At 37.2% G+C, this 14,466-nt stretch overlaps 1 protein-coding gene across 4 annotated transcripts; it reads left to right on the forward strand.

Annotated features, from left to right (window-relative positions):
* The first annotated feature begins 1,132 nt into the window (after positions 1-1,132).
* Positions 1,133-12,248, forward strand: LOC133830456 (uncharacterized). Of its 4 annotated transcripts, none has more exons than XM_062260431.1 (7): positions 1,133-1,455; positions 1,597-1,789; positions 1,890-1,999; positions 2,367-2,445; positions 2,533-2,600; positions 2,674-2,740; positions 5,920-6,061. In XM_062260431.1, the coding sequence occupies exons 1-7, from the start codon at positions 1,243-1,245 to the stop codon at positions 6,030-6,032; spliced, it is 843 nt and encodes a 280-aa protein (XP_062116415.1). In that variant the 5' UTR covers positions 1,133-1,242; the 3' UTR covers positions 6,033-6,061. The 4 variants fall into 4 exon arrangements, with proteins under 4 accessions (XP_062116415.1, XP_062116417.1, XP_062116416.1 ...); XM_062260433.1 differs by lacking the exon at positions 5,920-6,061 and adding an exon at positions 7,702-7,911 and having other exon boundaries at positions 1,135-1,455; XM_062260432.1 differs by lacking the exon at positions 5,920-6,061 and adding an exon at positions 11,975-12,248 and having other exon boundaries at positions 1,136-1,455; positions 2,674-2,730.
* The last annotated feature ends 2,218 nt before the right edge of the window (positions 12,249-14,466 follow it).

Genomic DNA, 14,466 nt, shown 5'->3' on the forward strand with positions numbered 1-14,466 from the left:
CTAAATAGCCTAAACTGCCTATCTACTCTCTCCATTAGATGGTGCCTTAATTTCACATTATTACCTGATAGCAACCTTCATTGTCCAATTCTGGTTCAACTTCATCTCATTTATTGCCACAATTGGGCATAAATGAAAGAATTTTAAAATCTGGTTAAAAATTAAAGATGTCCTCTAACAATGGGTACTCCGTCTAATTTTTATGATAGAAACATTAATTTATATATTGGTATTTTGTTTTTTCATCAAAGACACAATGAGTAGTACTACTCCTATACATTCCCATACACATAAATGTATATACATAATACAAAACCAAGAGACAAATTGAAAGAAAAAAAATGAACATCAATGAGTATTTTCATCAAAATAAACACAAGCAATGAAAACACTAAATAAGAAGGGAAATTTTTCATTTGATGTTTAATGAGGAATTTCATCAAACAAATGGAGTGCAATATATTAAACAACTTATTTTACATACCTCACTACAAGATAAACTATATAAGAGCATAAAATATTCATACAAAATTTAATGGAACTTTCATCAAACAAATGGGGTGCAAAGAATTAAACAAAACTCATTTGCATACCTCAAGAAAAGCAAGCTTCAACAATCAATTGCACAGGGAGAGCGGCTCAGACAATGATGACTTTCATCAAAACAAACAATAAAAACACTGTATAAGAACATAAATTATTCATACAAAAATTAATGAAACTTTCATCAAACAAATGGGGAGCAAAGAATCAAACAAACCTCAATTACATACCTCAAGAGAAGCAAGCTTCAACAATCACTTGAAAAAGGAAGATCGGCTCTGTACTTGGAGAAGAACTTCAAATCAAGACAGAGGGCTGTTCAAGCAATCGGCTCTGGCATTGCCGTTAGGATGGGGGGTGAGTTTCGCTCAGCGGAGAGAAAGGAATAGTAAACGAAAACTTTGAAAACAGAATGAAGGGGAGGGAAATGTGGGAAAAAGATGGAGAGTACTCAATTGATAATATAAAATGGTATTATGGGGAAACTGATTAAAAAACTGGGTAAAAATATAAAAAAGTTGAAACATGGGTAAAAATATATAACACACCATAAAACTGGACACACAATCTAATTTTCACTATTATTAAGTCCATTGGGTCCAGTCTGTTTTCTCTGAAGCCCAACTCTGAAGCCCAACTTCTTGTTATTCAGACGTTAACTAAATATTTGGGAGTTTGTCCGCTGAATCGCGCGCCAAAATGTTGGTTAGGCAGAGTGTAGTTCCCCTTTCTCTTGTGACTTTCTTCAAACACCTTCCGACTCTGAAGCCGACGACGTTTTCTCCACGCATAGTCAAACGAAGAACCTTATCTACCTCCAGAATTCTGAGCTCTTCTTACTTCGAAACTCTAAGTTCCACTCAGAAGGTTCAAATCCATCTATACGTTGACGTTCTTCTTCAATGGAACCAGGTTTCTCTCCGTCATTTACTACATATTTTTGTCTGTTTAAAAAATGGTCTAGATATTTAAAAAGGAAAAGAAAACCTGGAAACAAGTATTGGGTAAGCGATTATATTGGATTGTAACATTTATGATTTCATCGGATTGCAGAAAATGAATTTGACAGCCATTAAAGAGGTTAACGAAGTCATGGAAAGACATGTGGAGGACTCGCTTGCTGTCATAACTCCCATACGAAACTCTTACATCTCTCATTGTAGCTCTTCATGCAATAACCTTAAACTTGTTGATGTTGGGAGTGGTGCCGGTCTTCCTGGAGTTGTTTTAGCGATTGCTTGCCCTGGTAACTTTTGGTTTCTATTAGCTCAATTATTCTTTTGGACAAGTTCTTCTTTTCTTGTGGAAAGTTATGATATTTTATACTGTATGTGTTTGGTGGACAGGTTGGGAAGTTACCCTTATGGAGTCTATGAACAAGCGTTGTGTTTTCTTAGAGCATGTGGTTGGCCAGATTGGTTTGTCAAATGTTAAAGTTGTGAGAGGAAGAGCGGAGGTACAGTAAATTTAGCCTTATTACATGGTTCTAGCTTCTTTGGAAGCATGAAGTGATGTTCTCTATGCTTTAATATGAAATTTAACTTCCACCCAAGATGGGCGTTTCACAAATATTTTGGTTTTTCATGTTATCTGGAGTGGAAAGATTATTGAAGTGTCACATCTACATAATCAAATGAAACTATGTCCTTCCAAATGGAGTTTATTTGCCCAAAAAAAAAAATAAGGTTTTACACATTAGAAAATACAAGCATAAACATGCATGTACTAATATGCTCCTTTTGGAACCTTTAGCTTAAGATATCTATCCCCACCAGTTTCCTTTTCATACAGATATGAATGTTATTAGCTTTATTATAGGACAGGATTTGGGGCAGAATCATTGCTTCAGAGAGCAATTTGATGTAGCAGTTGCCAGAGCAGTTGCTGAAATGAGAATCTTAGGTAGTCGTAAAACACAATTGTATTGGTTCCCTTTGTGTAATTTACAAGACTTAAAATCGGTTCATTTTTTCTTTTAATGATGGCCAGCCGAATACTGTCTTCCTCTTGTTCGTATTGGTGGCTTGTTTGTAGCTGCCAAGGGCCACGATCCTGAGGTGTGTTTACTTTTTAAAAATAACTTCTTGCTTCTTACACATACTTGATTTCTCATTTCACATACTTGCACAGGCAGAAGTTATGAATGCAGAAAGAGCAATTGGAATGATGGGTGCATCCATTTTGCAAGTATGCTCCGGTATGTTTATATATGTGATATTAGCTAAGAGCCTAACACTATTTCTTTGTATAGAGTTTTGTAGGTGCTGTTTAGTTTGGGGTAATAACAACAGAAGAATGAGAATGAAAGTAGGAATGAAATGTTATAGAATTTAATGTGAGCGAAAAAAGAAATTAATAGGAATGGAATATTTTTTTTTACTGTGTATTAGAATGAATGATCCTTTTCTCATTTTTGGGAGGAATAGCCATTCTACTAAACTAGAGGAAAAGTTATTCCTGTATCTTAAATTGTGACCAAACAAAAGAATGAAATGAAAATTGATTCTTTTTCATTTCATTCCATTCTATTTCCCCAACCTCTTTCAAGCGAGGCCTTTTTTTTTTCTACCAGCCACTAATTAAACAACACGACTTGCTGCCATCTTATAAGACTGTACTACTGTAACACCCTGGATAACCAAGACCGTTACACTGTGTGATTATAAAGGTGTAAGATTTGTTAATCAAGTCATATAGTTGAAAACGTGATCTTAAAGTCATAATTAGGTTAGGGTTAAAACATTTTGGCCATGAACAGAAAATTCCTCATTTAAAATAAACGTTTAATACATGGGATCCCAAAATAGGTTTTAAAGGACAGTTTACAAAATTATAATGTTTAAATACAACCAAAAGCCACTCTAATGGAAAAATAGGCACTTTAGGTTCTCCGGTCCTTCTACCAATCCTCGACCATGGCAGCTGATCAGCTAACTATGTACATTCTGCCCTAGAACTCTCCAACTCATGACTGGTCCACTTTGTCCTTGGCTTTACATGCACCACGTAGCACTTGTGAGCCAAGGCCCAGCAAGAAAACATAATGCATAACATAAGCGACAATCAACAGATAATTCACAATTCATTAATCAGATACTCAGCAAGTCACATTGTTTATATAATCAACGATATAAATCTGCAAACCAGTAATCAATCATCCAGATAATAAACATGCCATAGTCATCACATTCATAACAATAAACATATCATTCAATAACTAGGGTCGACGCCCTTAGGCCACACCCTCTGCTTAAGTCACTGTCTTCAGCTCACTTAGGCTGAGCCCAGTGTTTAACCCACTGACTCTGGCTTGCTTAGGCCAAGCTCAGTGATTATTTAATTAACCTCAGCTACCAAAGGCCGAGCCGCGTCCTGTGCGCAAATAACGATTCCGACACTCTTAGGCCGTTTGTCACATGTCCCCATGGCATAATACCATCTTATGACATCACATACAAGTATAAGGAACTCTTAGTCCCAACATAACCACATAACCGGGTGCAGTTTCTTACCTTTGATTCCGATTGCTTGGTTAAAAGAAACGATCCTCGAGCACGATCCCGTCCAAGCCCTAACGTACACCTAGTCACAACCGTAAAATAGAACCATCATTAACCCTCAATACCGTAACTCAACATCGGGACCAATCCCAAGCCCACGGGAAGCCCAATTCCACCAAACGGGGTGGAGTCGACCCCTGAGCCTCCAAGCAAAAACCCTAAGAAAAATACCCAAAACCCACTTCTGGAGGCAGGGTAGTGCTACAGTGCCACAAGGTGGGTGCTACAGCACTACAAACAGGGACAAAACCCCCCCAGGAAATGAAGCCTAGCGCTGTAGCGCTCCAAGGCTAGCGTTACAGCGCTACAACCAGCATGCAAAAACCTTCTGGGTTTTCCTTCGAACTTCCCCGAGCCAAAGTTCCACCAAACTACTCTAAACCTTAACCAACCCCAAAATTGACTTTACAATCCACTATAACTCAACCAAAACAACCCATCAACATAAAAACCTAACTAAAAGCACCATCAATCACATAAACCAAACTTGAGCTCAAAAGCTCAAGAACATCATCAGAAAACCAGAAACCCAGAACTTCAAAGTTAGAATTGGTTACCTTAACTGAGAGAATTCGACCTTAGGTTGTTTCCATGCCCTTCCAGCCTTTAGTTCCTCAAATCCCCAAGCTGAAATCCCTTAATTCCATCCAAAACTCAAAATCAAAATCAACTTCATCGAAGTCAGAAAATTCAGACCAAACTCTGTAAATTTTACCTTCATTGAACACTAACTCTAGCTGAACTTCTAGCCACTTCAAGGATTAAAGTCCCAAGACTTTGCCTAGACCTTCCCTGAGTTTCCAGCTCCAAAACCCACAAGAAATGGTGAGGAACAGGGCAAACCGAGAGGAGGAGAAAGGGGTGAGTTAAATGTTCTATTTTTTCTTCTTTCTTTCCTTCTGTTTCTATCACTTTCTACAACAACCACTAAAGACATCAGATATAACAAGTATATCTCCTAATAGGCAAAAGACTCTTTTACCCTCCCATTTAGTTCCAAGCCTTTTAGTCATTCTAGGGGCATTTTGGTCATTTGTTCTCAATTCCCGCTAATTCCTCGAGTGTTCCTAATATTTATCACTTAATTCCCATCATCTAATTAATTACCAATTATTTTCCCCAAGGTCTATAAATCTCCAATATATTTCTCAAATTCCCAAAAATACCTCCAGGCTCCCCCGAGCCGGGTATAAATCCCCACCGTGACTATAACGCTAAACTGCTGATTAGGATTGCCTCGAGCCACCAGCTGCGAATACATCCACATAATAATGTGATTTCAATAATTTATCACAAATAATCACGTTTATGCCCTCAACGGGCCAAAATTACAAATATGCTCCTATAAGCTAAATAGGGCCTATATGCATACTAATACTCATATTCATGCATTTCACATATCCATATGATCATATAAGCATGCTTATCACATAATCATGCATTTAACTATTTAAATCACACATAAACCAATTATGCCCTCCCGACACACTAATCAAGACCCTTAAGCCTTATTAGTAATTTTAGGTCGTTACAACTACTAACTGACAATTTATTCATTGATTATTTAAAGTGTTTAAGATTATTGTTGACAGTTAGAAAAATTTGGCAATAATGATTTATCTTTTGGGTTCCCTGGGATATAGGAATCGTTTCCTATTCTGAGATTAATGTAGTTGTATAGCCTACATATATTTCTAGCACTAGGTTGTATATTGTGTATCAGAAAAATAAAATACAGAAGTGGTTATTTCTCACCATTTTAAACATGGTATCAGAACACTAAGGCTCACTCTCCGATCTTCTCTGTCCATTCCAGCATCTGCCATTTTTTCCGGCAAAGCTCCATCTCAATTGCTAGTCTCGGCAAGAACCAGTCTGACGTCCAGCTGCTCGAGTGCACGTAGAACCCAACGGCTAGCCCAACCGTAGGAGCCCTCGGCCAGCCACGACGCCCCTCGACAAATCCTCGGCCAGCCCAACCTGACAAATCCTCGCCCCTGTCACTCCACTTCGGCATCGTCTCCAGCCGCACAACCCAGGCAGTTCTCAGAAGCTCTCGGCTAGTCCTCTCCGTCACGCCATCTCCAGTTGCACGAACGCCGGCGACTTCTCCAGTCACGATCTTCGGCGGTTCTCTGAAGTTCTTAGCGGTTCTCCAGTCACTATCTCCAGTCAGCTCTTGGACAACTCTCCTTCCCCAGCCGCATATCTCTTGAGATGTCTACCAGTGATGAAGTTACCTCTCAAACTATTGGGCCTAACCCTAACTCAACCCACACTCAACCCAGTGAGTCTATGGGCTCTCTTTATAGTCTGGACAGTGGTTCACTTAATATTACAGCCCATAAACTTGATGGCAAAAATTATTTGCAATGGGCCCAATCTGTCAAACTTGTCATTTGTGGTCGTGGTAAACTTGGATACATTACTGGTGATCTTCCTGCACCTCTTTCGAATGACCCTACATACAAGGTATGGCAAGCTGAAAATTCTATTGTACTTGCGTGGTTAATTAATTCAATGGACTCAAAAATCAGCCGCATATATCTATTCTTTAAGACTGCTAAGGAGGTGTGGGACGCTGCCCGGAAAATGTATTCTGACCTTGGTAACGCTTCTCAGATTTTCAAAATTCGTACCAAGTTTAAAGAAATCAAGCAAGGTAATCAAACTATTACCCAATATTTTTCCGACTTACAAGACTTGTGGCGGGAGCTCGATTTGTATCTGGATACTACACCACTATGTGCTAACTGCACTACAATCCAGCGGCAGCAGTTAGAGAAAGAATGAGTTTTTGAATTTTTTATGGGGTTAAACAGTAATCTTGATGAAGTTAGAGGTCGTCTGGTAGGTCGTGTCCCATTTCTTGACTCTGAAGAAACATTATCTGAGGTTAGACGTGAAGAAGCGCGTCGTCGTGTCATGCTCACTACTCCTGCCCTGCAACCCATTGAAAGTTCGGCTCTCGTTTCAAAATCCGACCCCCACCGCATGACAGATTCACTCCTGACCCTCAACCTAATCGTAAGAGTGATCGGCCTTGGTGTGATCACTGCTAACGTCACGGTCATACTCGATCCACTTGTTAGATAATCCATGGTAAACCACCCAACTGTACCCCTCGCCGTCAAAACGAGAGAAAGGCCTACCAAACTCAGACCGAAAGTACCACTGATCAGAATAGTACTGTTACCCCTTCATTCAGTAAGGAACAACTTGCCCACCTATACACTCTTTTGAGTCAATCATCCATGAACCCCAGTTCCGGTCCTGAGACTCATAGTGCCTCTGCTGCACACTCTGATAATTTTTCTTCTACCTCCAACACACCATGGATCATCGATTCAGGCGCCACTGATCACATGACAGGTTTACCACATTTGTTTGATACTGTTCCACTAAATCTAGTGTCACAATTGCAAACAACACCCATTCTCCTATTGTTGGAATATGCACTATTAAGTTATCTGCTGATCTCATTCTTAAATCAGTACTTTATGTTCATTTTTTACAATGCAAATTAATCTCTGTCCACAAATTAACCAGTGATAATCATTGCTTCGCTAAATTCGTGTCCAATTCTTGTCAATTTCAGGATCTATCATCGAGGAGAATGATTGACAGTGCCAGGATTCGTAACGGACTTTATTTCTTTGAAGACAACATCCAGTTAAAGAGCTCTCTTCTCTGCTACATTTGGGTGCAAGTTCTGTTTCTAATTCAAGTTCAAGTTCGTCTTTTGTTTCAAACTCTGTTTCAAAAACGATTATGTTATGACACTGTCGACTTGAGCATCCAAGTTTTTTATATTTAAAACATTTATTCCCATATTTATTTGTCAATAAGAATATTACTGATTTCCATTGTGATATTTGTCAATTTGCCAAGCACACACGTGTTTTGTTCCCTCACAAAATATATACACCTTCCAACCCATTCTCATTCATAGTAACATATGGGGACCTTCCAAGGTCAATACTTCTCATGGTAAGCGATAGTTTATCTCTTTTATCGATGATCACACACGTCTCACTTGGGTCTATCTTCTTAAAAGTAAGTCTGAAACATGTCAAGTTTTTCAGGACTTTTATCAAATGATCAAAACACAGTACCAAACATCTATAAGAATACTTTGCACTGACAATGATACTGAATATTTTCAATACCACTCTTGGTCCCTTTCTTCAAAATAGGATTGTCCATCAAAGCTCGTGTGTTGATACTCCTTAACAGAATGGAGTTGCTGAATGCAAAAATCTCATCTCTTAGAAGTAGCTCGGGCTCTTATGTTCACTATGCATGTTCCTAAATATCTTTGGGACGATGCTATCCTTACTACTGCTTATCTCATTAATGGCCTCCCTAGTCGACCCCTTCAGCTCAAAACACCATATTCTGTTCTTCGATCTCTATATCCTCACACCTCTACAAATACTCTACCAGTTAAAGTATTTGGTTGCACTGCTTTTGTGCATGTTCACTCCCACCAACGGAGTAAATTTGATCTTAGAACCATTAAGACATTGTTTTTGGGTTACTCTCTTACCTCAAAAGGTTATCGATGTTATTGTCCCCTCACCAAAAAAACATTCATCTCATGTGACATGACCTTTTTCGAGGATACTCCTTACTTCACTCCCACATCGCTTCATGGGGAGTCCAACCATCACTAGCAAGAAGCTCAATGGTCGTGGGGGTTAGAATTACCCTTAACCACTCCTTTTCCATTTTCCTCTTCCACTCCACTTTCTTCTGAACCAAATATCCAAACTTTCCCTCCTGAACCAGAAAATCTATAAAATCCACCAACCTCTCCTAAAATCACTGAACCAGAAGGAACCTCTCCTAAAAACACTGAACTAGAAGGACATCCTCAAGACCAAAACGTATAGAAAGAGATTTGGGTATATTCCAGGAGAGAGAAATAAACAAGTTACGAATCCTCAGCATAGTCAAACGCCCAATCCAGTGATGGAACCACTTCCCTCAAAAGATTCAGGTATTCTCCCATCAAACAAACAGTCAGATCTAGATATTCCTATTGCGTTGAGGAAAGGAACTAGATCATGCACCCAACACCCCATTTCAAATTTCATTTCGTATTCAAAATTATCATCTCCATTTAAAGCTTTCACCTCGAGTCTATCAAATGTTATGATTCCCAGGAATATCGAAGAAACACTTGATTCTCCCCAGTGGAAAGCAGCAGGGCTTGAAGAGATAAGAGCACTTAAATAGAATGGAACATGGAAATTAGTAGAGTTACCACCAGACAAGAAGGTAATAGGGTGCAAATGGGTGTTCACCGTCAAATACAATACAAATGGATCTATGGAGAGGTACAAAACTCGGTTAGTTGCCAATGGGTTTACTCAAACCTATGGAATTGACTACACGGAAACGTTCGCTCCAGTTTCCAAACTCAACACTATTAGAGTTCTACTCTCGCTAGCTGTTAACATGGGTTGAGAATTGCATCAACTTGATGTAAAGAATGCATTCTTGAATGGGGAATTGGAAGAAGAAGTGTATATGAGTCAGCCTCCGGGATTTGAAGAATCTCTCAAGACAACCACATTTTGCAAACTGAACAAATCACTCTATGGCTTGAAACAATCTCCTCGTGCATGGTTCAATCGTTTCCTGAAAGTTGTCAAAGAGCTTGGATTCATACAAGGTCAGACTGATCACACTCTCTTTGTTAAACACTTAAGGAAGTGGGAAAATTGCGGTTCTGATCGTATATGTTGATGACATAATTATCACTGGTAATCACACTGAGGAGATGAATTCAATTAAAGAAATGTTGGCAAAGGAGTTCGAAGTCAAAGATCTTGGTGCTTTAAAATATTTTCTGGGTATGGAATTTGCTAGGAGCAAAATAGGTATTTCCCTGTCCCAGAGAAAATACACTCTAGATCTTCTAAAGGAGACAGGCATGCTATGAAGCAGGCCTAGCAAAACTCCTATTGAGCTTGGAGACAAAAGAAAAATGTTTGAAGGCAGTCCAGTTGACAAGGGAGGTACCAACAGCTGGTAGGAAAACTTAGGGCTGAGCATTGGGCGGGTTGGTCGGGTTATAAGGTATTTTTACCCGTCCAATGTCATAATCGGGTTAGCAAAAGTGACCCGTAACTTGCCCAATTAAGAAATTTGTTTTTTAACCCGTCCAATAATTTGGGCGGGTTGGTCGGGTTAACCCGCCCAAACCGAAATTGTATTTTTTTTTGGCGGGTTGGTCGGGTCAACCCGCCCAAACAAAAGTGGTATTTTTTTTTTAACATTTTTGTAATTTTTTTCTTTTAAATACTAGTACTAATAATGTGAAGTTTATATTTTTACGCTTAAAACAATATTTTAAATTTATAGTAAACAAATTAAAACAAAACTTAATTAATTTATATATTTATTTGAATATATTAAAAATAATAAATTCTTAATTGGGCGGGTTGGGTTATATTGGACGGGTTGATAATTATTTTCAACCCGCCCAATGTAACAATTGGGCGTTTTAAATTTTGGTCGGTTTATTCGGGTTGTGTTTTTTGGCGGTTTTTTCGGGTTGGTTTGGGCGGGTTGTAAAATTTTTTGCACAGCCCTAGGAAAACTCATCTACCTCTCACATACTAGACCCGATATTGCTTTTGCAGTGAGTCTCGTCTGTCAATACATGCATGATTCGTGTCAGGGACATCTCAATCTAGTGTATAGAAATTGAGATATCTCAAGCAAACACCAGGAAAGGGCCTCTTTTTCAGGAAGACAACTGAGAGAAAGGTTGAAGTGTTCACATATGTAGACTGGGCTGGTTCAGTTGATGATAGAAAGTCTACATCTTGGTATTGCACAATGGTATGGGGAATTGTGGTCACATAGCGAAGTAAAAAGCAAATAGTGGTCGCAAGAAGCACAGGATAGAGCCATGGCACATGGAGTGTGTGAAGCTATATGGATCAAGCGTCTACTAGAAGAATTGAAGATTGAATATGAAGCTCCTATTCAGCTTTACTGTGACAACCAGTCTACCATCAGCATTGCACATAACCCTGTACATCATGACGAACTAAACACGTAGAAGTTGACCGTTACTTCATTAAAGAAAAAATTGATGGAGGAATTATCAGCATTAGATATGTGCAAACTGATCAACAACTAGCTGATATTCTCACAAAGGGACTATTCGAACAAGCATTTGATTTTCTTGTAAACAAGTTTGGACTTATCAATATCTATTGTTCAGGGGAGTGTTGACAGTTAGAAAAATAGGGCAATAATGATTTATCTTTTGGGTTCCCTGGGATATAGGAATCGTTTCCTATTCTGAGATTATTGTAGTTGTATAGCCTATATATATTTCTAGCCCTAGGTTGTATATTGTGTATCAGAAAAATAAAATACAGAGGTGGTTATTTCTCACCATTTTAAACAATTATCTAGTGCTAAGTATTCTGAATGATGTAATCAACTTTCATGTTGCTTGGACTGAAATTAATAATATGGTTAAATATTCAACCAAGTTATTTTGATAAGTTTTCAAATAAAACCTAAGGTTTTTCAGCCTTTATTTCCCTCTTACAAAAATTAGGATTCTAAGACTTGAATGCTTGGCCTTGCTCTTATGTGCAATGTTTTATTTTTATTGTCATGTGTGCCTGATGTCCCCTTGACTTTATGTAAAGGTTCAATTTCCTTAATTATAATATGAGAACTTCATAAAATTCTTTGAGATATTGCTAGAATTATTAAAGTCAAGGTTCAATTTCCTTAATTATAATATGAGAACTTCATAAGATTCTTTGAGATATTGCTAGAATTTTGTATGGACGTATCGATCTGCTTCCTTATTTATACTCTCCTTTTCTACCCAGTGGAATCTCAAAGTCCACATGGACAGAGAACTGCTGTTGTATGTCTGAAAGCGCGTCCTACACCAAGAAAGTATCCTCGTGATCCAGGTACACCAGCAAAAATTCCACTGTAAATTATTTGTACGAGTATTTTTTTCAAAATCATTTTAGCTGTAACTATTCCTTCCCATCCTTATTTTTTTTGTGTGATAATTTGTACCCTGAAGATGCCAAATTTTCCCTTTTGTAATGTGAGTAATTTTAATTGAAGCAATGAGACTTACCTTTTCATCAACTAGGATTGAGTGGTGAGCTTTACATGCATTTGTTTATTTATTGGTCATATTACTACTTGTGGAAAACAATGGAGCATAATGTGAGACATTGATGTCGTGTAAGGTAAAGAAAAAGCTAAATGATTGAGCAGAAAAAGCTATTGCTACCTTGATAATCCATAATAAATGATGCTGCAAAAATGAGAATTAAATGGACTAAAATGAGGAAAATAATACATAAAAACAGGAATGAGAATATGCCCTGCTTGAGAGATAACTTTAAAACTATTATTGGCTATAGTATTGCTGATTATGGATTAGGAACTATAAGACGACAAAATTGTTTCACGAAAAGTTGTGCATATGTACTTCTGAATGAGCAAATGTATAATGTAGCCCAATCATTGAACCCTAAAATTAAGGGCTGACACGCATGTTTGGTGTCAAAGAAGCTTGCTTAAACATAGAAGACTTTGAAATTTGATTAGATGGAAGATTTGCTCGTCCTCTTTTAAATATTCCAGGAAATCATGAAAGCACATGGATAATGATCAATGCCAATTTTTTAGTTTTAATTATCAATACATTAGTTTCTGATTGGTTCCAGTTTGCTAGTTTTGTTTGTCTTCGATGATATTTTGATTATATATAACAAACAAGTACAACTGCATCTTTTATATATATATATATATATATATATATATGGGAAAGACTACAACGTATCTCTTTTTTGTAATACTGGTGCATTCTTTTCCTATTTCGGCATCTGGATAGATATAATCCCAAATTTTTTTATATGACAGTGTACATTGTAGGTATTTAGAATATCCTGCAAATTTTCAAGAAATTTTGAATAGCTTACGAAGCCGAAAACAGAGTTTAAACTGTCAAATTTTACTCGCGTATACAGAAAAACAGGCACGCGTGCAACAGACAGTTTAGACTCTGTTTCGGTACCATAATTTATTTAGAATTTCTTAAAAATTTATAAGATGTTCTATATAGCTATAATGTACACCATCATATAAAAAAATTTAGGATTATAATTATTTAGATGCCGAAATAGAAAAAGAATGCATCAGTGTTGCAAAAAAAAAAAAAAAAGATGCGTTGTAATTGCTCAATATATATATATTCTTTGAGTGTGTTGTTCTTGCCTTTGATAGATATTATGACCAAGATCCACTGCCAAAATATATTAGGGCATTAGGCAATATTATTGGATTCCAGCTATGTAATCTACTCCTCGGTTAGGTCTATGATCTATATCTATTGTAGCTACAGCAATAACTCTCTATATATTATATACATATATATATGCGTACACGTGCTTGTGCATCAAAGGTTCCCAGAGTTATTTTACTAATATGATCCACTTTATGCCAAATATTCTACTGGGATATTTTCTGGGGCTTCCAAACACAAAAAGTGCCAGTAACCCAATAACTTTTTGGGCATTAAAGAAGCATTCTTAATATAAAATTCAGAAGATAAAAAGCTTTCTTCAGACAAGTCTGCAATATCACATGCACAAGGAGCTCTCTACAACATTATTTAATTTCAAGCTATATAGGGAAGGGAGGAGAGGAGGGTAGGTTTTGATTTTTCATTTTAGTAATTTAATATTTATAGGTATTGAGTATTAAATCCATCTTCTACCTTTTTCTATGTCGGATGTTATGAATTCAACATTCTCTGCATATGTTCAAAAAAACTTAAATATTTTTAATGTTGTTCATGGAAAAAAAGAAAAAGACATTTACCAAACATTCCTATATATATATAGCCAAAGTTAAAGACTATGTAAAAGTATGATAAGAGGTTGTGGATATGTTTTGATTAGAGATTATTAATGGATATGGTTTATATCACTATAATCATAGACTGCCTGCCACTTCGATGTCGTACGGATCAGGGACTTGATTTTAAAGTAAACATATGATGTAAGATTCTTTTACCTTTGGGCATTGTTTATTTTGGTTCTTGTTTGGTTTGGTGGTTAGGCCTCTAATTTTCCTTCTTTCTTTTCTCCAACATTTAATTAATTGTATATAGATTCATTAAGTTGGTGCATCATTAGGGAACACTAATCACACTATTATGGTTCTTTCGTGTGGCCTTGCAATTTGTGTTTTTTTAATACACTTGGAAACGTTGTTTGCGTTATTGGAAAAAGCTTCTTGAGCTTCCCTAATCAATTATTATTATTTAAAAAAAAGAAATTACACCAACTTGAAG

This window comes from Humulus lupulus, chromosome 4 (assembly GCF_963169125.1).
Source record: "Humulus lupulus chromosome 4, drHumLupu1.1, whole genome shotgun sequence".
In the NCBI taxonomy this organism is placed as follows: domain Eukaryota; kingdom Viridiplantae; phylum Streptophyta; class Magnoliopsida; order Rosales; family Cannabaceae; genus Humulus; species Humulus lupulus.

Bases quoted from the DNA above. Each gene is read 5' to 3' on its own strand.
- LOC133830456 (XM_062260431.1), top strand. From the start codon at position 1,243: ATGTTGGTTAGGCAGAGTGTAGTTCCCCTTTCTCTTGTGACTTTCTTC. The intron at 1,790-1,889 runs GTAACTTTTGGT...TTTGGTGGACAG, and splicing joins TTTAGCGATTGCTTGCCCTG to GTTGGGAAGTTACCCTTATG. The intron at 2,446-2,532 runs GTAGTCGTAAAA...AATGATGGCCAG, and splicing joins TGCTGAAATGAGAATCTTAG to CCGAATACTGTCTTCCTCTT.